The sequence below is a fragment of the Eptesicus fuscus genome, chromosome 6 (assembly GCF_027574615.1).
Source record: "Eptesicus fuscus isolate TK198812 chromosome 6, DD_ASM_mEF_20220401, whole genome shotgun sequence".
Classification (NCBI taxonomy): domain Eukaryota; kingdom Metazoa; phylum Chordata; class Mammalia; order Chiroptera; family Vespertilionidae; genus Eptesicus; species Eptesicus fuscus.
The window spans coordinates 107984120-108003870 of NC_072478.1; the positions used below are offsets into that span (position 1 = coordinate 107984120).

The window sequence follows — 19751 nt, forward strand, 5'->3', positions numbered from 1 at the left end:
GAAAGACAACCGAAGCCTCCGGGGGAGCAGCGGAGGCCGGCACCCCAGGGCGGGCGCCCCCTTTGCCCTGACTCGCGGCTGCAAGGGGTGGGCGGGGCCTTGTGGGGGCGGGGCCTTGACCCAGAGGGGGCGGGGCCTAGGTCTGGAAGGGGCGGGCCTGATCGAGGCCGTAGCCAATGCGGGGCTTGTCGGGGGGGGCGGGCCCGGAGGGGGCCGGGCCCGGGGCGGACGGGGACTCGGGCTGCACTCCGCCGGCGGCCGCTGTCCCGCCGGCTGCACGGCCCCCTCCGCGTCCTCCCGGCTCGGGCATCCTGCCCCTCGTCCTCCCGCTTCAGGGATCCGGCTCCTCGTCCGCCCGGCCCGGGGTCGGGCTCCTCGTCCGCCCGGAGGCGCCGTCCGGCCCCTGCGCCCGGCGGCCGCTGCCCGCATGGCGGCCATCAAGGCGCTGCAGCAGTGGTGCCGGCAGCAGTGCGAGGGCTACCGGGACGTGAGCATCACCAACATGACCACGTCGTTCCGCGACGGCCTGGCCTTCTGCGCCATCCTGCACCGCCACCGGCCCGACCTCCTGTGAGTGCCCGCGGCCTCAGTTTCCCGCCCGCGGCGGAGCCAGGCGTGACTCAGGCCGCTCGGGCTCTGTCCTCCGGGCACACCGCCCTCCCGCCGCCTCCCTGCGCCTGCCCACCAGCGGGGGCTGGGTCCCTGGGCTCCGTGTGTGGCACTGCCCCTCCCCCGCCTGTCCAGGCTCCTCGAGGAGCCGCTGGGGCACCGAGGGGGAGGGGCCCCCGCCGAGCAGGAAGCCCGAGCGCCCCCCCGCCCCCCGTTGTCAGGCCTCTGCACCCTAGGGTGACAAGGGGTGAGCTGGAGGCAGCCCCCACTCCTGGGAGCCAGGGGAGGTGGGCAGGGGAGGGGACGGGGTGTTGAAGTGAGGCAGGGAGGCTGGCCATGCCGGGGTGCCAGCCTTGCCCCCCTCCCCCTGCCCCGTTACTCACTGGGCCCGGCTGGCCAGACAGAGCTCTGGACTCAGCCCTCTGCAGAGCCGCCCGCGGGGGCGCTGGGAAGGCCGGGCCGTCTGAAAGGGCCGGGCGTTCCACACGTTTCCTGCGAAGTCCAGGCTGGAGCGGGAGGGCTGGGAAGGGGTGGAGCGCATGTGCGGGGAGAGGGGAGGCAGCCCTCGGGTGCTTGCACTGCAGATGGGGAAACTGAGGCCTGAGGCGAGACCCCTGTGCAGGTCACCGAGCAGGTCGGGCAGTCAGGGCTGCAGTTGGGGCCCCTCCCCTGCGCCCAGATGCCCTCTGTGCTCCCAGGGCCGGGCCTGAACGCCCTGCCTCGGGCCGCCGTCTCCTATTGAGAAGGAGGTCCCCACGGAACCCCTCTGCCCTCCCGAGGGTCCTCTGTGGGGCCTCCTGGGGCCGCTGCTCCCCGCCCAGCGAGGTGCTTGTCACCCTGGGAGGCAGACGCTGTGGGGGCAGAATGTGCTTCCACGTTGAACCCCGGAAGCTGAGCTTGGCCGGGGTGGGGTGGGGACCGGGAGAGGGACCTGAGGGAGCAGAGGCGGGCAGGCTGCGTCCCGCAGGGGCAGGCAGGTCCTGACAGGCTGGCTGGGGTCCGAGCCCACACAGACCCCCCAGGCCAGCGGGAGGCTCTGCGCTCAGAGGGAGAGTTGGTGCCGCTGTCTGGGGGCTCCGCAGCCTCAGCAGCCACACGGATGTAACTGGAGACTTGGGGTCTTTCTGGGCCCCGGGAGCTTCCCAGCTGTGCTGGGGTTGAAGGCCCAGTGCGTGTGTGCGTGCGTGTGTGTGTGTGTGTGTCTGTGTGAGCCTGTCCCAACATGCACTGCTGCCTGCGGGTGAGCAGGGGCTCGCACACCTGGGCATGTATAAGAGCTGGCATGGCCGAAACCGGTTTGGCTCAGTGGATAGAGCGTCGGTCTGCGGACTGGGGGGTCCCGGGTTCGATTCCGGTCAGGGGCATGTACATTGGTTGCGGGCGCATCCCCAGTAAGAGGTGTGCGGGAGGCGGCTGGTCGATGTTTCTCTCTCATTGATGTTTCTAACTATCCCTCTCTCTTCCTCTCTGTAAAAAATCAATAAAATATATTAAAAAAAAAAAAAAAAAAAGAGCTGGCATGGCCGGAGTCCCGCAGCCGCTTGCCTGGCCGCCGAGGGCCTGCCACGCTCAGCACTGCGTCCGTGCAGGCGGCCCTGGCCCTGCCTCAGGGAGAGGGTTTCAGCCGCAGACAGTGAGCGTGAGTGAAGGAAAGTTCCAGGCAACTCCCGCGCGGGGAGGGCAGCGGGGAGGAGGAGGCGCCCTCCGGCCCTCGGCCGTGGCCTGCTGGCTGCTGACTCGGCTGCGGTCCATCTGCCCACTGGACTTTCGGCTCCAGAAGGTGGGGCGTCTGTTTGCTGTTCACCGCTGTGTCCCCAGCCCTGGCATCTGGCCCGTGACAGGTGCTCGGTGGATATCGGCACAGCTGGAGGTCTAGAGATAAGGGCTTGCACTTGGGGCTCCGTAGATATGGTAGGAGTTCGGTAGTTGTCTGGAAGCAGGGGCTGTGCAGGTGCGAGTGCAGAGGGCGGGGGGGGGGGGGGGGAGGCCCTGTGACCACGGAGGCGGATGTTGGAGTGATGCGGCCACAAGCTGAGGGCGCTGGGAGCCCCCAGGAGCCGGAGGGACAAAGAGCAGCATCTGCACCAGCCCCCGGCGGGCTCACCGGGCGACGCCTGGCCCGAGCGAGGGATGGGTGTGCGTTGTTCCGAGCTGCCCGCGTGTGGTCATTGGTGACGGCAGGACCAGGAAGCAGCGCAGGTTTGCACCTGGTGGGTGTGGCTCCATAGGTGCTGGCTGACGGAGCAGCTGGGGGCGGGGGGTGTGCACATGCGAGTGGGCACACGCGTGTCCCGTGCCCGAGCCCTTTGTTGTGCCCGTGTCTGTGCCTTGAACACCCTCCCTCCACTCGGACCCCTCAGGGCCTCTGGGCAAGGCTGGGAGGGCATCTCCCCGGGAAGTGATGGGCTGCCCGCCGGCCCCCAGAGGTGCAGGGCGCGGAGGGGCTGGAGGACCCGCGGGGAGAGGCCACCCCTCCCGGCCGGTGAGACCCTCTGCAGCCCGAGGGGACATCCTGTCTCCGAGTCCCTTTGTTCCACCCCAGTCCTTCCTGCTACACGGGAGCCGCTTCCTCTGGGGTTGGCGGAAGGAGAGCGGCCGCGAGGAGCCGCAGGCGGGGCCAGCCAGGTGGGGACGCGCCGGACGCTCCCGCTGGTTCTGCCCGCCCGCCGGGGCCCGGGGCTCATGTGCGGCTCTCCGGGAGGCCATGCGGCCTGCGTTGGTGGCTCCTCGGGGGCCCTGGGAGGCGTGGGTGAACCTGCTGTTGGGGGACAGGCTTGTGCCCACCCCGCAGCTGTAGGGGGGCCAGGGCCTGAGGTCTGTCTCCCCGTGAGGCCAGGTGAGCAGCCAGCTGAGCCGGTGCCGCCCAGCACGGGCAGCCCAGGCCGGCGGGGCCGTCTGTAGCAGCTGTGGACGCCCGCCCGAGTGGGGGTCAGGACGCGGCTGCTGGTCGCCGGGCCTCCATATCCCAGCCGTGGTGGTGACCTGGTCCGTCCCTGCCCGGAGGGGTCAGGGCCCAGGGCCAGGCAGGGCGGCTCCATGACCACGATTCTAGACTCGCCTGCTGTTGGGTCCGGAGACTCCCAGGAGCCCCCCCAGAAGCTGAGGCGGCACCGTCCCTCCCGCATGAGGTCAGCAGGAAGTGGCCTGGGGACAGAGGCCTTCTGTCCGCGCCTGAGGGCCTGCTGCCCAGCCTTCCGGCCAGAACCTCCAGGATGGACCGGCCCCCCTCCTTGGGGACGGCCCAGGGCCCATCGCCCCCGAGACCCCCACCCGGGCACCGGAGCAGCCCAGGACGGACCCCTCTGGCTGGGCCCTCTCTGGGCTGGGCAGTGATCAGGGTCGTGCCGGCCTGGGGAGGCCTGAGCTGGGCAGTCGCTGAGGCGCCTCACTTGCCCACCGTGTACAAGAAGGGGGGCCTTGGACCGGCCTGCCCGGGGCCTCAGGCACCTCGTCCCTCCAGGCCACCCTCTCCCCGTGTCCGTCCCAGGGTGTCTGCCTTGGGGTCACTTTCCCTGGAGCCCTCTCGCCACCTCTCTCTGCTGTGCGTCCACCCCCAGCTTTCTGTCCGCCCCTCTGCCCCTCCCCCTGCTCCCTTCACGCCAGGATTGACTCCAGATGGGCTGGGGGTGCCTGGAGGAGGCTCGGGAATCGCTTTCCCTTCTGTCTGCCCCCCTCACTCAGCCCCAGCGCCCCCCACATCCCTCCCCGCCCCCCCAGGGCTGCATTTGGTTCCAGGAAATAAACAGCGTGAGGTCAGCTCGCCAGGAATTTAGAGGGACACAGGCCCGGAGCCCCCAGGCGCTGGGCCAGGAGGTGGCCCCTCAGCGGCCTGCAGTCCCGGTCGGGTCGGTCGGTCGGCTGTGGCCATGGGAGGCAGGCAGGGGGCGGCCATGGGAGGCAGGCAGGGGGCACGGCCAGGCGAGCCATTGCCAGAGGCCATGCGGACCCAGGGGGCTGTGGGTGGTTCGCTCCTCGTCACTCATCGGTGTTGAAAGCGTAAGTGGCCCAGCCCAGCGGGCTCGGCGGTGGAGCGTCGACCTAGGAACCAGGAGGTCATGGTTCGATTCCCAGTCAGGGCACATGCCCATGTTGTGGGCTCGATCCCCAGTGGGGGGCGTGCGGGAGGCAGCCGTCAGTCCGTGATGGTTCTCTCTCATCACGGATGTTTCTCTCTCTCTCCCTCTCCCTTCCTCTGAAATCAATAAAAATATATTTTTTGAAAAAGTAAGAGCAAGTGACGGCCAACAGAACGCTCCCTCAGTAAGCATTTATGGGGCACCAGCTGTATGCCTGGCCCTTCTCCGAGCGCCAGAACCTCGTGGCCCAGCAAGGCCTGGACGGGGCGGGCCCCTCCCCAAGGGCCAGCCCGGCCTGACCACGCCCCGCGGCCGGCACTCCTGAGCAGCGATGGGCCTGCCGGTCGGGTGTCGGGGCCGGGGCCCCAGCGATGGGCCCTGCCGGTCGGGTGTCGGGGCCGGGGCCTCCTGGGGCCCCGTCCTGGCTGGCGGCGGCCTCTCCCCTGCGCGTCTCCGTCCCAGTTCCCTCTCCGTGAGGACACGGCCGTTGGGATCGGGCACCCCAGTGACCTCATTCGTGATTTTCTCTGTGAAGACCCTCCCGCTTGTTAGGAGACAAAACAGAACTTGTTTTCCTGCCTCCGGCCTGGGGGCACCTCGGAGGAGGTCGTGACCCGGGCAGGCCAGGGGGCACCTCGGAGGAGGTCGTGACCCGGGCAGGCCAGGGGGCACCTCGGAGGAGGTCGTGACCCGGGCAGGCCAGGGGGCACCTCGGAGGAGGTCGTGACCCGGGCAGGTCTGCGCGGGGCGGGGGTGGGGGGGGTGGGGGACTGAGCTTTCAAAGGGGTGGGCGGGGGCGGGGGCTCCGAGCCCAGACACTGGACGGTGGGGGAGCCCCTGGGGGGTGGAGGGGACCCTCACTCCGCGGCCCGTGGGCGTGGCCAGGGTAGAGCCAGGTGGACGGTGGGTGCGGGCTGGGCTGCCACGCCCCTCGCCCACCTCCCGCCCCTCCGGCGTCTGTCCACCAGACACCTGCCCGCGCCGCCCCGCGCACAAAGCGCCTCTGTGCCGGGCGGTCTGGGCATCTGGAACGCGTTGTCTGCGGGGTGGTCGGGCGGAAAGGGGGTTTCCGGGAGCGCCGGGCCGGCTGATGGACGGCAGGGCCCCTACGGGGAGGGGGCAGGCAGCCGCCGCCCGCATCCCCCCCCCCCCCGCGGCCCGGCCTCCGTGTCCCCGTCTGGCGGCCGGCCGCCCAGGTCGTGACGGGTCTCGGCTGCCCCTCGGAGACCTGCCGGCCGCAGGCGCTGGTCCCCCGCGGGGTCACTGCGGCCGGGAGCGGGGCTCACCCTGCGGGAGTCAGACCCACGCTCTCCCGGCTCTCCCTGTGCGAAGCTTCCAGAACCATCAGGTCACACTGAAGCTTCGGGGGTGCCGTTCGCGCCCCACAGACAGCCCCCTGGACAGACAGACAGGCAGACAGACAGACCTGTGTGACCAGCCTCCTCTGGGGGCGCCAGGGGCTCCGGGCAGCCTGGCGACGGGACCCTCCTGTTCTCAGCCACGAGGACGAGGGTCTGTCCCTGGGGGGCGGGGGGCACCTGGTGGGCGCTGAGCACCACACCCAGCCCGGCCGCCTGGCTCGGAGGTTGAGCATCGACCTAGGAACCAGGAGGGTGTGGTCTGATTCCCGGTCGGGGCCCAGGCCCGGGTTGTGGGCGCAATCCCCAGTGTGGGGCGCGCAGGAGGCGGCTGATCATTGATGTTTCTGTCTCTCCCTTCCTCTCTGAAATCAATGGAAATATGTATTTTAAAAACCACGCCCACCTGGTCGAACCTTAGCTGCCCGGGACGCTGGGCCATGGCTTTGGTCTTCTCTGCTGTGTGACCTCGGGCAAGTCACCGAGCCTCTCTGTGCCTCCGTTTCCTCATCCGTGAGAGGTGGGCATTGCTCGCATGTGGGGGTGTGAGCACCACTGAGTGGGAATTAGGGGCGGGGCCTGGGGATCAAGGTGGGCGTGGCCGAGTTCTGTCCCTCATTCATGTCGCTGTGCTGCCCTGGAGCCCCCTCGTCCACCTGAGTTCCCTTCCCGGGACACAGCAGGCCTCTGAGCTGTGCCCTCGGTTCAGGGCTGGGCTTGGCTGTGCCGGCCAGCAGGGCCCAGGCGCCCCGGTGCTGGCTGGCCCTGCCCTCCTGAGGCTGCGGCGACCACATTCCTTCTCCGGAAAACCGCACACGCGCCTCGGTTTCCCCATTCGGGCAGGCCGTCCTCCAAGGCCTCCCAGCCCTGCTTCCCGGGCCTGAGCTGCTTTGCATGTTTACCTTCTAGAAACTTCGACGCTCTCAGGAAGGAGAACGTTTATGAGAACAACCAGCTGGTGAGTCCCCGTCCTGCCCGCACCCGCCAGTCCGCCAGTCCCGGCGTGTGGAGGGGGCTGTCCCTGTCGAGCTGCGTGGCTGTGCCCAGCCCGTGACCCCCGCTCCCCTCTTCCCCTCTGGGAGGATGGGGTGCTGGACCCTCCTCATCCTAGGCAGCGCCCCGTGGGTCCTGGGTGGGCCGTCGGCTGCTCCTCACCCTGGAACCCCGCCCGGCCCAGCCTCTCAGCGGCTGCCAGGGTCCCGCACACGCTGCTTCCGGCCGTGCTGCGGGCGGTGGTCCCAGGCGAGCCTTCCCCGGCCCAGCCGGCAAAGTGGGCTCCGTGCCCCAGTGGGCATTGACATCCGGAGCCCACGGGCTGGCTCCCGAGCGCCTTCCGTCCTGTGTGGTCGGGACATGATCCCCATTACGCAGATGGGTAAACTGAGGCCCAGGGAGGACACAGGCCGAGCTGGAACCTTGGGCCCAGACTTCTCTGGCTCCCAGTGGGGTTCTTGCTTCTGGCACCTCGGGGTGAGCTGGTGGCCAGGCCGCTCCCTGCTGACCGTCCCTCCCCAGGCCTTCCGCGTGGCCGAGGAGCAGCTGGGGATCCCAGCCCTGCTGGAGGCCGAGGACATGGTGGCTCTGAAGGTGCCGGACCGGCTGAGCGTCCTGACCTACGTGTCGCAGTATTACAACTACTTCCACGGCCGCTCGCCCAGTGAGTGCCCGCGCGGCCCCTGGCGGGCACCCCCTCTGCCCACGGGCGAGGGCAGCTCCCTGGACTCCTCCCAGGGGCCCAGGACCCGTCCTTCCCGCACCCGGCTCAGAGCAGGCTCCCCCCTCCCCCCCTCCCTGGGCCTGGACAGCCCGGCGGACCCGAGGGCTCCCAGGCTGCTCCGATGTCCCCCACTGGGTCTGACGTGGGGCGGGGGAGGCAGCCGCCATTCTGGCCCAGGCTTCGTGCTGCGTGCTCCCCACATTCCTCGGCCCGGCCTTAGAAATCCCCGGAATGGCTCTGGGCTCTGGGCTGGGGCCAGCCCGCCTCCCCGCCTCCCCGCCTCCCCATCCCACTTTGTGCAAAAACAGAAAAGTCCCTTCCTGACCCAGCAGGGGCTCCGGGCGGGAGGGGGGAGTCCAGGCCCAGCTGGTGGCGCTGGCTGTTGCTGGGCTGCACCCCCCGCCCCCCCCCCAGCAGGAGCTGCCTCCCACCCCCGCCCCCATCCCAGGCCCCAGCTGGGCACCCACATCTCCCAGGGCTCAGGCGGGGGCGGCCCTGACCCTGCGTCTCCTGCCAGTTGGGGGCCTGGCCGGCGTGAAGAGGCCCCCGTCCGAGGCCGAGGAGGAGCCGTCCGGGAAGAAGGCCTCGCCCACGCCCGCCCGGGGGCTGCCGCTGTCCCCGGTCAGCACCAACGCCGTGGTCCAGCCGAAGGACAGGGGCGCAGAGGGCCCCCCGCTGAAGGCTGTAAGCGCCCGCGCCGCCCGCCCTCTGGTTCCCGGTTTCCCACGGGCTCTCCCCGCGGGGGCTGGGAGGCCTGAGTTTGCCCCTGAACCCGTGCCGGGGGGACGGGGGGGGGGGGGGTCCCAGCCCAGCCTCAGCAACGTTTACCAGGAGCCCACGGGGACTGGCTCCCGAGTTCCTTCCGTCCTGTGTGGTCGGGATAGGGTCCCCATTGTGCAGACGGGTAAACTGAGGCCCAGGGAGGCCCCCGCCGGCTGAGCTGAGCTCGAATCTTGAACCCAGACGTATCTGGGCTCCGAGTGGTTTTCACTCCGGCTGCTCCCTCTCCCGTGGGTCCAGGAGAGAAAGTGGGTGCGTCCTTCCCTCCAGGGCCGGCCCCCCCAGGGAGCTGTGCCCCCCTTTCCAGAGGCGGAGCCTTGAAGGGGCCATACCGTGTGCTCGGGCGCCCCCTGCTGTCCCCCGGCCCGCACACCAGGCTCCCGGGGCTGGGCCCCGACATTCGGAGTTGGACTGGATTTCTGCGCCTTGGGGTGGGAACTTTGGGGGTCCTAGCTCCTCAGGAACCCCAAACCAAGCCTCCAGCCGCGTCCCCTCGGCCAGGCTGGAGACCCTGAACTTGCGTCCCGCTGGCCTGGGCATGGCTGGCCGCTCTGTGGCCTCGGCTCCCCGGGCTGTGCCGCCCTCAGGGGGCGGGGGAGGGGGAGGGGGCGGCCGAGGGAGCTCAGACCGGGTCCCTCCCAGGGCGGCGCGGGGAGCAGCACCTGCGGGGTCTGCGGGCAGCACGTGCACCTCGTGCAGCGACACCTGGCGGACGGGAAGCTGTACCACCGCGGCTGCTTCAGGTGGGGCCTGTGCTGGGCGTGGGGGGGCCTGTGGGGGTGGGGGGCTGTGGGGGTGGGGGGGCTGTGGGGGGGGGGGTGGGGGGCTGTGGGGGTGGGGGGGCCTGTGGGAGTGGGGGGCTGTGGGGGTGGGGGTGGGGGTGGGGGGGGCTGTGGAGGGGGGGCCTGTGGGGGTGGGGGTGGGGGGCCTGTGGGGGTGGGGGGCTTGTGTGGGTGGGGGGGGCTGTGGGGGTGGGGGGGCTGTGGGGGTGGGGGGGCTGTGGGGGTGGGGGGGCTGTGGGGGTGGGGGTGGGGGGCTTGTGGGGGTGGGGGGGCCTGTGGGAGTGGGGGGCTGTGGGGGTGGGGGTGGGGGTGGGGGGGGCTGTGGGGGGGGGGCCTGTGGGGGGGGGGGGGGGGGGCCTGGCGGGGGGGGGGGCTGTGGAGGGTGGGGGGCTGTGGGGTGGGGGGGCTGTGGGGGTGGGGGCTGGTGGGGGTGGAGGGGGGGGCTTGTGGGGGTGGGGGGGCTTGTGGGGGTGGGGGTGGGGGGGCCTGTGGGGGTGGGGGGGGGCTGTGGGGGGTGGGCTGTGGGGTGGGGGGCCCTGTGGGGGTGGGGGGCTGGGGGGGGGGCTGTGGGGTGGGGTGCCTGTGGGGGGGGGCTTGTGGGGGGGGGTTGTGGGGGGCTGTGGGGGTGGGGGGCTGTGGGGGGGGGGGCTGTGGGGGTGGGGGGCTTGTGGGGGTGGGGGTGGGGGGGCCTGTGGAGGGGGGGCCTGTGGAGGTGGGGGGCTGTTGGGTGGGGGGGGGGGCCTGTATGAGGGGGTGGGAGGCCGTGTGGGGGGGGGAGCTGTGCGTGGGGGGGCCTGTGGGAGTGGGGGGGCTGTGGAGGTGGGGGGCTGTGGGGGTGGGGGGCTGTGGGGGTGGGGGGCTTGTGGGGGTGGGGGGGCTTGTGGGGTGGGGGGGCTTGTGGGGGTGGGGGTGGGGGGCTGTGGGGGTGGGGGGCTGTGGGGGTGGGGGGGCCTGTGGGGGTGGGGGGCTGTGGGGGGGGCTGTGGGGGTGGGGGGTGCCTGTGGGGGGGGGCTTGTGGGGGGGGGTTGTGGGGGGCTGTGGGGGTGGGGGGCTGTGGGGGTGGGGGGCTGTGGGGGTGGGGGGGCTTGTGGGGGTGGGGGTGGGGGGCCTGTGGAGGGGGGGCCTGTGGAGGTGGGGGGCTGTGGGGGTGGGGGGGCCTGTATGAGGGGGTGGGAGGCCTGTGGGGGTGGGGAGCCTGTGCGTGGGGGGGGCCTGTGGGAGTGGGGGGGGCTGTGGAGGTGGGGGGCTGTGGGGGTGGGGGGCTGTGGGGGTGGGGGGCTTGTGGGGGTGGGGGGGCTTGTGGGGGTGGGGGGGCTTGTGGGGGTGGGGGGCTGTGGGGGGGGGCTGTGGGGGTGGGGGTGCCTGTGGGGGGGGGGCTTGTGGGGGGGGGTTGTGGGGGTGGGGGTGCCTGTGGGGGGGGGGCTTGTGGGGGGGGGTTGTGGGGGGTGGGGGGCTGTGGGGGTGGGGGTGCCTGTGGGAGTGTGGGGGCTGTGGGGGTGGGGGTGCCTGTGGGGGGGGGCTTGTGTGGGGGGGTTGTGGGGGTGGGGGTGCCTGTGGGGGGGGGCTTGTGGGGGGGGCCTGTGGGGGTGGGGGTGCCTGTGGGGGTGGGGGGGCCTGTGGGGGTGGGGGGCTGTGGGGGTGGGGGTGGGGGGGCTGTGGTGAGGGCCCGGACGCGGCCTGGGCCCCCCTCGCCGCCCCCGGGGGAGCGGACCGGCCGGAGCAGCGGGGAGGCGGCTGCTGCGTGAAGGGCTCCGGTCACGTGACGCCAGCGGCCGCCCTCCGCCCAGGTGCCGGCTGTGCTGCAACACGCTGCGCCCCGGCGCCTACCGGCCCTCGGCGGAGCCCGGCGGCTTCGTCTGTTCCAGCCACCGCCCCGCAGCCGCCCCCGCGAACCCCGTGGCGCCGGGCCGGGCCCCCAGCGCCCCCCAGACGGCCCGGGAGCCCGCGGAGGGCACCGCCACGGCCAGAGGCTTCCCGCGCACCGCCCCTCGGGGCTCCCCCTCCTCCCTCGCCCCCTTGGGGAGCCCAGCCGGGCCCAGGCCCTCCGGGGGCCCCGTGGGTGGCAGAGCCAGGACGCACGTGACCAACAGCTCCCCGGCAGGGTGGTCCCCGGCCGCGTCCACGGCGGCCGTCAGCCCCCGTCCCGCTGCGACCCCGAGTGCCCCGGCCCCCCTCCCGGCCCCGCAGCCAGGCCGGGCAGCCTCCCCAGGGCCCGCGCCCCCGGCCAAGGGCAGTGCCGGCCCCGCACCTGCGGGCCCAGCGGGAGCCCCGGCCTGGACCCCGGCGGCCTCCAGGACGCAGCAGGCCCGCGAGAGGTTCCTGCAGGCGCCCGGAGCGCCCAGCACGGGGCCGGACCGCGGGGCCCCCGCCGAGGCCGACCGCAGGGAGCAAGCGCTGAGCTGTCTGCGCAAGGCCCTGCCCGGGCTCGCGGGCGCCCAGGCGCCAGGCAGGTGCGTGGGGAGGGAGGACCGGGGTGCCCGTCTGCCCATGGGGATCCCGGAGGCCAGAGCGGTGGGATGGCGAGGCCGCACCCTCCAGCCTCAGCTTCCTCATCTGGGAAATGGGAGAATGAGTGCTCGGTGGGCAGCGGGAGGGGACACAGCTACCCTCTGAGGCTGCCGTCTGCATGCCCTTGGGGGGGCGGGTACAGCGGCACTGCCAGGGGGTCCCCTTGTGGCTCGGTCCTGCTGAGGACCCCAGTTTAACACCCGGGCGGGCGTCACCTGTCTGAGCCGCCCCCGCCCCTGCCCGCGCCTTCTGCACACAACGGAGCAGATGCCATCACGGGGGGGGGGGGGGTCCTCAATGTCCTGCGCTGACCCCGCCCCGGCTGGTGTGCGGGCAGCGCTGGGGCCAGGGTGGGAGATCGCGGTGTCGCGGGCCCCTCCTCGGCTCTCGGGGAGGGTCCTTCCTGCTCTTCCAGCTTCTGGTGCCCGGGCACCCCTCGGCTCGCGGCCGCCTCCTCCCTCTGTGCCTCTGTCATCACGTCTGTCCCTCTGTCTGTCTGCTCTTCTGTCTCATAAGGACGAGTCATTGGACTTAGGGCCCTTAATGCAGGGTGGCCTCACCCTCACTGCTTTCCCTGGCACCGAGCCTGTCCGTGCCGGTGGACGGGGGTTTGGGGACACCATTCAGCTCACTACTCACCTAGCGAGTAAGGAGATGCCACGCCTGGCAGGCACACCGCCCACTGCCTCCTGCTGCCCGGCCAGCGCGGCCCATGGCTCCCGGGTGGCACGGGACCCGGAGGGCGAGCCAGGAAGGCCCGGGGGCCACGGCTCTGCGCAGGTGGGGAGGGAGGGACAGGGTGCGGCCGCTCCTCGCACACCCACACCTGATGTGTTTGGGGGGCATTTTAACCTCATCGCACACCAGCCTTCAGCAGGAGAGTAAGGTCAGACAATGCCCAGGAGGGTGGGCATTGGGACCAGCCACCCAGGGAGGCTGAGGGGCTTCTGCTGGCATCACGGGAGGGACTCCTGGGTCCACCCGTGCCTGATGCCCGCCCTCGCACCCACAGGCCCGCCCCAGCCACTGCCTCTGCTTCCAACGGCCTTCCCAGAGCCGAAGGGCCACGAGCAGGTCCACCGGCCAAGCTGCCACAGTCGGCGTCTCCCCCGGCCCTCAGCCCCCCTGCAAGGACTGAGCCGGCAGCCCCCCCGAGCGTGGGCGCCACCACACGGGCATCCATGTCGCCCCAGGTGGGCAGGACGAGCTCAGCGGCGCCCTCAGGGGGCAGCCGGGCAGCTGCTGACTCCAGGCTGAAGCCAGAGGCCCCGCTGGCGAAGGGTGAGAGCCCACAGTGAGGGCACGGGGCGGGGTGGTCCCTGCACGACAGTGGGCAGCCGCGGGCTCACTGGACGCACTTACCTTGGGCAGCGGGGCAGGTGAGGCCCTGAGAGGCACACAGCCTGGAGGCCGGGCTGCAGGCCTGTGCCCGCCTCCCAGCAGCGCTCCTTCCGGGCCCTGGCTGCGGGGGCGCCTGCGGGTGGAATGGCTGCGGGAAGATGGTGGAGCCCAGCCTTTCCCACAGTCTCTCCCCAGAGCCCCCCAATATGGCTCATCTCTCCCCCCGCCAGGCCCAGGTGCCGGCTCCCAGAAGGACCAGGTGGACGGGCCGGCGGCGTGGAGGGGCCACCTGAAGCCCGTGGCGAAGAAGCCCCCGGCTGAGAGGTGAGGGGCGAGAGGGCGCGCTGGGGGCTCCTGCGCCTGGACCTGCCCCTGTGCTCACGGCCGAGCAGGAGCCCGTGTCCCAGGGTTGCATGGGGCCTGGCACATAGTAGGTGCTCAACAAATGCTCCCGGGTAAAAAACACACCTCGATCGATCGACACACCCACAGGCAGCCAAAGCCAGCTCTGTCCGAGGGATGGGACATTTCCCACCAGCCCGAGTGGTCACAGCAGCCTGTCCCTGAGTGACAGGGGACAGTTCACACTGGCTCACACCGGCCTGAGTGACGGGAGGGATCACACCAGCCTGGGACGGCTCACACCGGCCTGAGTGATGGGATGGTTCACACCAGCCTGAGTGACAGGGGACGGCTCACACCAGCCTGAGTGACAGGGGACGGCTCACACCAGCTTGAGTGACAGGGGATGGCTCACACCAGCCTGAGTGACAGGGGACAGCTCACACCAGCTTGAGTGACAGGGGACTGCTCACACCGGCCTGAGTGATGGGATGGTTCACACCAGCCTGACAGGGGATGGCTCACACCAGCCTGAGTGACAGGGGGCTGTGTTCCCATCAGAAAATTGAAAAGGCAGGAAGGCAGGTGGCTGGGTGGGTCCATCAGGGGCCCTGGAATCCTCACGCGTGTGAACCGGCCTCAGTGGCCGAGGGACAAGAACACTCAGGGGGCCTGACCCCGAGCACGTGCCCCACCTGGGGGGTGGGGGGCGCATAGACACACCTGTGCTCTGGGAGGGTCCCAGGAGGCAGGCGTGTGGGCCTCGTGCACCACACGCAGCCTTCCTCTCGTGGTGTGTGGGCCTCAGGCGTGTCGGGTGCGGGGACACAGCCGCTTTCTCTGCTGACCTCCTGCCTTCTGTCCAGGGCCCCGGAGCTGATGGAGCCGCAGGTCCTAGGGAAGCCGAGGGTGGGGGCTGCGCCCCAGAAGGTCCCTGGGAGCTCCGAGGGGGGCGTCTGCATCACCCTGACCCCCGTGCGGCCCGACAGGACACCGGGCCCCGCTGCCCCCCGGCCCAGCCTCTCAGGTAATTCCCAGCAGGAACACGGTCCAGTGACCTCCCCCGCCCCAGCCAGGGGACGGTCTAGGGGTCACCTCTGGGGGCGGCGTCCGGGGCTGGGACTGTGGGCCATGCTCTGGGGAGGGGAGAGGGAGAGGGGTCCTGGTGGGCAGTGGGTGCGTGCACGTGGTGTGTGCATGGGTGAACACGCGTGTGCCTGTACACACACGTGTGTGTGAGTGAGTGTGTTCCCACCCTCAGTCACCCCTGCATCCACGTCAAGCCCCTCTTCCTGGGTGGCCTTGAGCGGCCGCCGGCCCAGGCTGTGCCGAGGATTCTGCCCTCCCTGCTGACGTGGCTGCGGGCCCGGCGGTGGCCCCGCTCGGGGGAGGTGACGGGCCTGCTGGCCCCACGTCAGGTCTGTCTTGTCCACAGCAGCCGCCTCCCCTGCGGAGCCCTCGCCGTCCGGTCGCAGGAAGCTGGCGGTCCCCCCCAGCTTGGACGTTTCTGGCAACTGGCTTCAGCCCAACCCCCCGCGACAGGAAGCCCTGGTCCAGGGCCAGAAGGACAGGCGCCCTCCTCAGGACAAGCCGGGTCAGCCCAGGGCAGGCCGTAGCTGCGGGGGCGCGGGCGCGGGGAGCGGGAGAAGGGGGACTTAAAGGGGACAGGAGCCTCTGGCCTAGAAGGAGGGAGGGCACGGGTCCAGGAGGCTGCAGGAGGCCGAGCCATGCGGGTCTCGGGGGGACGGTTGGGGGAGGGGAGGGGGAAGGGGGGCTGGACAGGCCTGAGTCGCAGACCTGGCGACGCTGGAGGGCTGGTCCTGGCGGTGCTGAGGGCGCTGCCCTGCAGGCGGGTGGGGCCAGGGCGGCTCTGTCTGTGGGTTCTGCCCAGGGGCCTGCTGGGTAGACAGGGAAGCTGGGGGGGCTGCAGGAGATGTGGGGGACAGAGCTGGGAGGTGAGTTGTTGGGGGTCAGACCCGGGTCCAGGACACTCACCCTGCTCCCCCCCCCCTACTCCAGGGAGGCCCTTGGGTCCAGCCGACGCCCCCGCCTCCCCTGGCAGGACGGTGACCTCCCCCGTCAAGGTGAGTAGGCGGTGGGGGCGTGGCCAGGAGCTCAGCCCCGGGCCTGGATGGCCCTCACACCCCTTCCTCCACAGCTGCACCCCGACTACCTGCCCCCCGAGGAGATCCAGAGGCAGGTGCAGCAGATCGAGAGGCAGCTGGACGCGCTGGAGCGCAGGGGCGTGGACCTGGAGAAGCGCCTGCGGGCGGCTGAGGGGGGTGAGCGGCCCGCCCTGCCCTTCCCTCCCCTCCCCGCCCCGCCCCTCCCCGCCCCTCCCGACCCCGCCTCGCCCCGCCCATCCCTCCCTGCCCCGCCCTGCCCTTCCCTCCCCCCCTCGCCCCGCCCCGCCCCGCCCCTCCCCACCGCCTGCATCGCCCCACCCCGCCCTGCCCTCCCTGCCATCCGCCCCCTCCCCGCATTGCCCCTCCCCACCCTCCCACCCACCCCGCCCCGCCCCCTCCCCACCCCTCCCCCACCCACCCCCGCCCCTCCCCACCCCACCCTGCCCTTCCCGCCCCGCCCCGCCCATCCCTCCCCACCCCGCCCCACCTGCCCTGCCCGAAGCCAGCCTATGGGGTCCCCTGGCCTGGGGCCGCCCTCGGGGCTCTGCCCGCCTGTGCCAGCCCGGCTCCTCTCCGCAGACGCCTCGGAGGACGCGCTCATGGTGGACTGGTTCCGGCTCATCCACGAGAAGCAGCTGCTGCTGCGGCTGGAGTCAGAGCTGATGTACAAGTGAGGGCCCCAGCCCCCTCCTCCTTCCCCTCCTCCTCCTTTTTCTCCTCCTCCCCTCCTCCCTCTCCTCCTCCTCCTCCTCCTTTCCCTTCTCCTTCTTCTCCTCACACTGTCCCAGCCTCACACTGTCCCCTGCAGGGCCCAGGACCAGCGCCTGGAGGAGCAGCAGCTGGACATCTTGGGGGAGCTGCGCCAGCTGATGGCCCAACCGGGTGCGTCCCCGCCCTCCACCGGCCGCCCTGGAGTGCGCTGTGGGGGGGAGCGCGGTGCGGGGGGGAGTGCGCTGCTGGGTGTTATGGGTCCTGTGACCCAGTGGCTTGGTCCCGACCATTTCCACATCTCTGTCCACACCTCTGTCCACACCTCTCTCTCCACACCTCTCTGTGCACACCTCTGTCCACACCTCTGTCCACACCTCTCTCTCCACACCTCTCTCCACACCTCTCTGTGCACACCTCTGTCCACACCTCTCTCCACACCTCTGTCCACACCTCTGTCCACACCTCTGTCCACACCTCTCTGTCCACACCTCTGTCCACACCTCTGTCCACACCTCTGTCCACACCTCTCTCCACACCTCTGTCCACACCTCTGTCCACACCTCTCTCTCCACACCTCTCTCCACACCTCTCTGTGCACACCTCTCTGTGCACACCTCTGTCCACACCTCTCTCCACACCTCTGTCCACACCTCTGTCCACACCTCTGTCCACACCTCTGTCCACACCTCTCTCTCCACACCTCTCTCCACACCTCTCTGTGCACACCTCTGTCCACACCTCTCTCTCCACACCTCTGTCCACACCTCTCTCCACACCTCTGTCCACACCTCTGTCCACACCTCTCTCTCCACACCTCTCTCCACACCTCTCTGTGCACACCTCTCTCCACACCTCTGTCCACACCTCTCTCCACACCTCTGTCCACACCTCTCTCCACACTGGACAACCTGCGAGGCTGGGTGAGGCGGCCACACGGTCCTTCCTCCCTTCTCCTCCGTCCATCTGTGTTGCCTAGAACTCACACCCTCTGTCCCAGGTGCCCCGGAGACCCCACCCCTCCTGCAGGGGACGCTGGCGCACGAGGAGGGAGGGGTGGCGGGCTCTGTGACGGCGCTGTCCCTGCAGAGGGTCTGAAGTCACCCCAGGACCGGCAGCGGGAGCAGGCCCTGCTGACTCAGTACGTGAGCACCGTGAACGACCGCAGCAACATCATCGACTTCCTGGACGAGGACCGGCTCAGGTACGGGGGGCCAGGTGCGGGGGGGCCCAGGTGAGGTGGGGCCCAGGTGTGGGGGGGCCCAGGTGAGGTGGGGCCCAGGTGAGGTGGGGCCCAGGTGAGGTGGGGCCCAGGTGTGGTGGGGCCCAGGTGTGGTGGGGCCCAGGTGTGGGGGGCCCAGGTGTGGTGGGGCCAGGTGAGGGGGGGCCCAGGTGAGGGGGGGCCCAGGTGTGGGGGGCCCAGGTGTGGTGGGGCCCAGGTGTGGTGGGGCCAGGTGTGGTGGGGCCAGGTGTGGGGGGCCCAGGTGAGGTGGGGCCCAGGTGAGGGGGGGCCCAGGTGTGGTGGGCCCAGGTGTGGTGGGCCCAGGTGTGGGGGGGCCCAGGTGTGGGGGGGGCCCAGGTGAGGGGGGCCCAGGTGAGGGGGGGCCCAGGTGTGGTGGGGCCAGGTGAGGGGGGGCCCAGGTGAGGGGGGGCCCAGGTGAGGGGGGGCCCAGGTGTGAGGATGACTAGGAGGCCCGTTCGCATTTCAGGGAACAGGAGGAGGACGAGATGCTGGAGACCATGATCCAGAGACTGGGTAATGGCGTCTGCACTGGGGGAGGAGCCTGGGGGGAGGAGCCTGAGGGGGAGGAGCCTGAGGGGAGGAGCCTGAGGAGGGAGGGGTCTGAGGGGGAGCAGCCTGAGGGGAGGAGCCTGAGGGGAGGAGCCTGGTGAGGAGCCTGATGGGAGGAGCCTGAGGAGGGAGGAGCCTGAGGAGGGAGGGGTCTGAGGGGAGGAGCCTGAGGGGAGGAGCCTGAGGGGAGGAGCCTGGGGGGAGGAGCCTGAGGGGGGAGGAGCCTGAGGGGGAGGAGCCCGAGGGGGAGGAGCCTGGGGGAGGAGCCTGAGGGGAGGAGCCTGAGGGGGAGGAGCCTGAGGAGGGAGGAGCCTGAGGGGGAGGAGCCTGAGGGGGAGGAGCCTGAGGGGGAGGAGCCTGAGGGGAGGAGCCCGAGGGGAGGAGCCTGAGGGGTGGGCGCTGTGGGGGGGAGTGTGCTGTGGGGGGGTGGGCGCCTCCGTGGCCCTCAGTGCAGGACGGGCAGGCGCACCCTCGGGGGCTTGTTCCTCAGGGGACGGCCCAGAAGCAGCCGGTCAGGGCGGTGGGGCTCTAAGGGGCGCCGGGTGCTCCCGAGGACGGGTTCGGGTCTGGCTCCTGCAGCTCCGAGGCCCGGGGTGGGCCCTGCCGGAACGGAGGACGGCCCGGGGGCCGGGGCGGAGCTGGGCGGCGTCCTGAGTGCCCCTCCTCAGACCTGCACAGGAAGAAGTCCAAGTCCCGCTTCTCCAGGATCTGGTCCCCGAAGGGCAGGAGCCGGACCCCCGAGTGAGCCCTGGCTGCGTGCGGGGCCCTGGCCCCTCCTCGTGGGGCCCGAGGGGCCTCAATAAAGAAACTGAGCACACGATCTGGGCTCCGTCGCCGTTGGCCACGCGTTCCTGGCGTCTCGGCGAGTGCGGGCCGGGCGGGCGGCGGCCTGTCAGCTCTGGCCTGGGTGCTGGGACGGGATGGGGCTGAGCCCTGACAGCTCCGCGGGGGCCCCGCCTGAGCCTGAGCCTGTGGAGAGGGGGACCCAGGCCGCTCGGACCCGAGTCCCCGCCCGGTGCTGCCCCTGTGACCCCGGAGAGCGGCTCCCGTCGGCCGCGGACGCCCCACCGTGTGCGGGGCCGGGGAGGGGGGGCTGTCCCATGGCCGCCTCCAGCTGCCTGGGGGCCTGTGGTGGTTCCCGCGGCGAAGCACCAACCTCCCCGCCGGGCGGCAGGCAGGTCCCCGTGGGTCCCAGCGGGTCGGAGCCGGCTGACGGTTGGGGAGGGTCTCAGCTGGAATCCCGGGGACTTGAGGTCAGGGTGTGACGGGGGCAGGGCTGCCCGGTGCAGACGGCTCAGTCCCAGCGCCCCCAGCGCCAGGGCACTGCCCTCTGACCCTCTGGTGGCCGCTGGGATCGCAGGTCAGGCGGTTGTGCCTGGACCAGCGTGACAGCGAGGGGCCTCCTGCTGGCTCCTCACAGCGAGGCCCCCTGGAGGGGGAAGGCGGGGGGAAGGAGGCGGGCGCCCTGAGCGGTCAGCAGGCTGGAGGAGCAGAGGCCCTGGGTGAGCCGCAGGAGCACCTGGACGGCCCCGACCCTCCGGCTGAGACCCGCCTCCCGCAGTGTGGCCTCTTCACCACCAGATGGAGGCAGAGGGCCACCAGCAGGGCTGGG

At 71.4% G+C, this 19751-nt stretch overlaps 1 protein-coding gene across 1 annotated transcript; it reads left to right on the forward strand.

Annotated features, from left to right (window-relative positions):
- Positions 1-259: 259 nt before the first annotated feature.
- MICALL2 (MICAL like 2) lies at positions 260-18947 on the forward strand. Its single transcript, XM_054717056.1, has 17 exons — positions 260-570; positions 6953-7001; positions 7559-7700; positions 8278-8444; positions 9183-9283; positions 11110-11772; positions 12843-13111; positions 13402-13495; positions 14380-14540; positions 14949-15107; positions 15533-15597; positions 15672-15795; positions 16219-16309; positions 16448-16521; positions 17437-17551; positions 18057-18103; positions 18808-18947. Exons 1-17 carry the CDS (start codon positions 428-430, stop codon positions 18882-18884), a joined length of 2541 nt encoding a protein of 846 aa, XP_054573031.1. The 5' UTR covers positions 260-427; the 3' UTR covers positions 18885-18947.
- Positions 18948-19751: the final 804 nt, after the last annotated feature.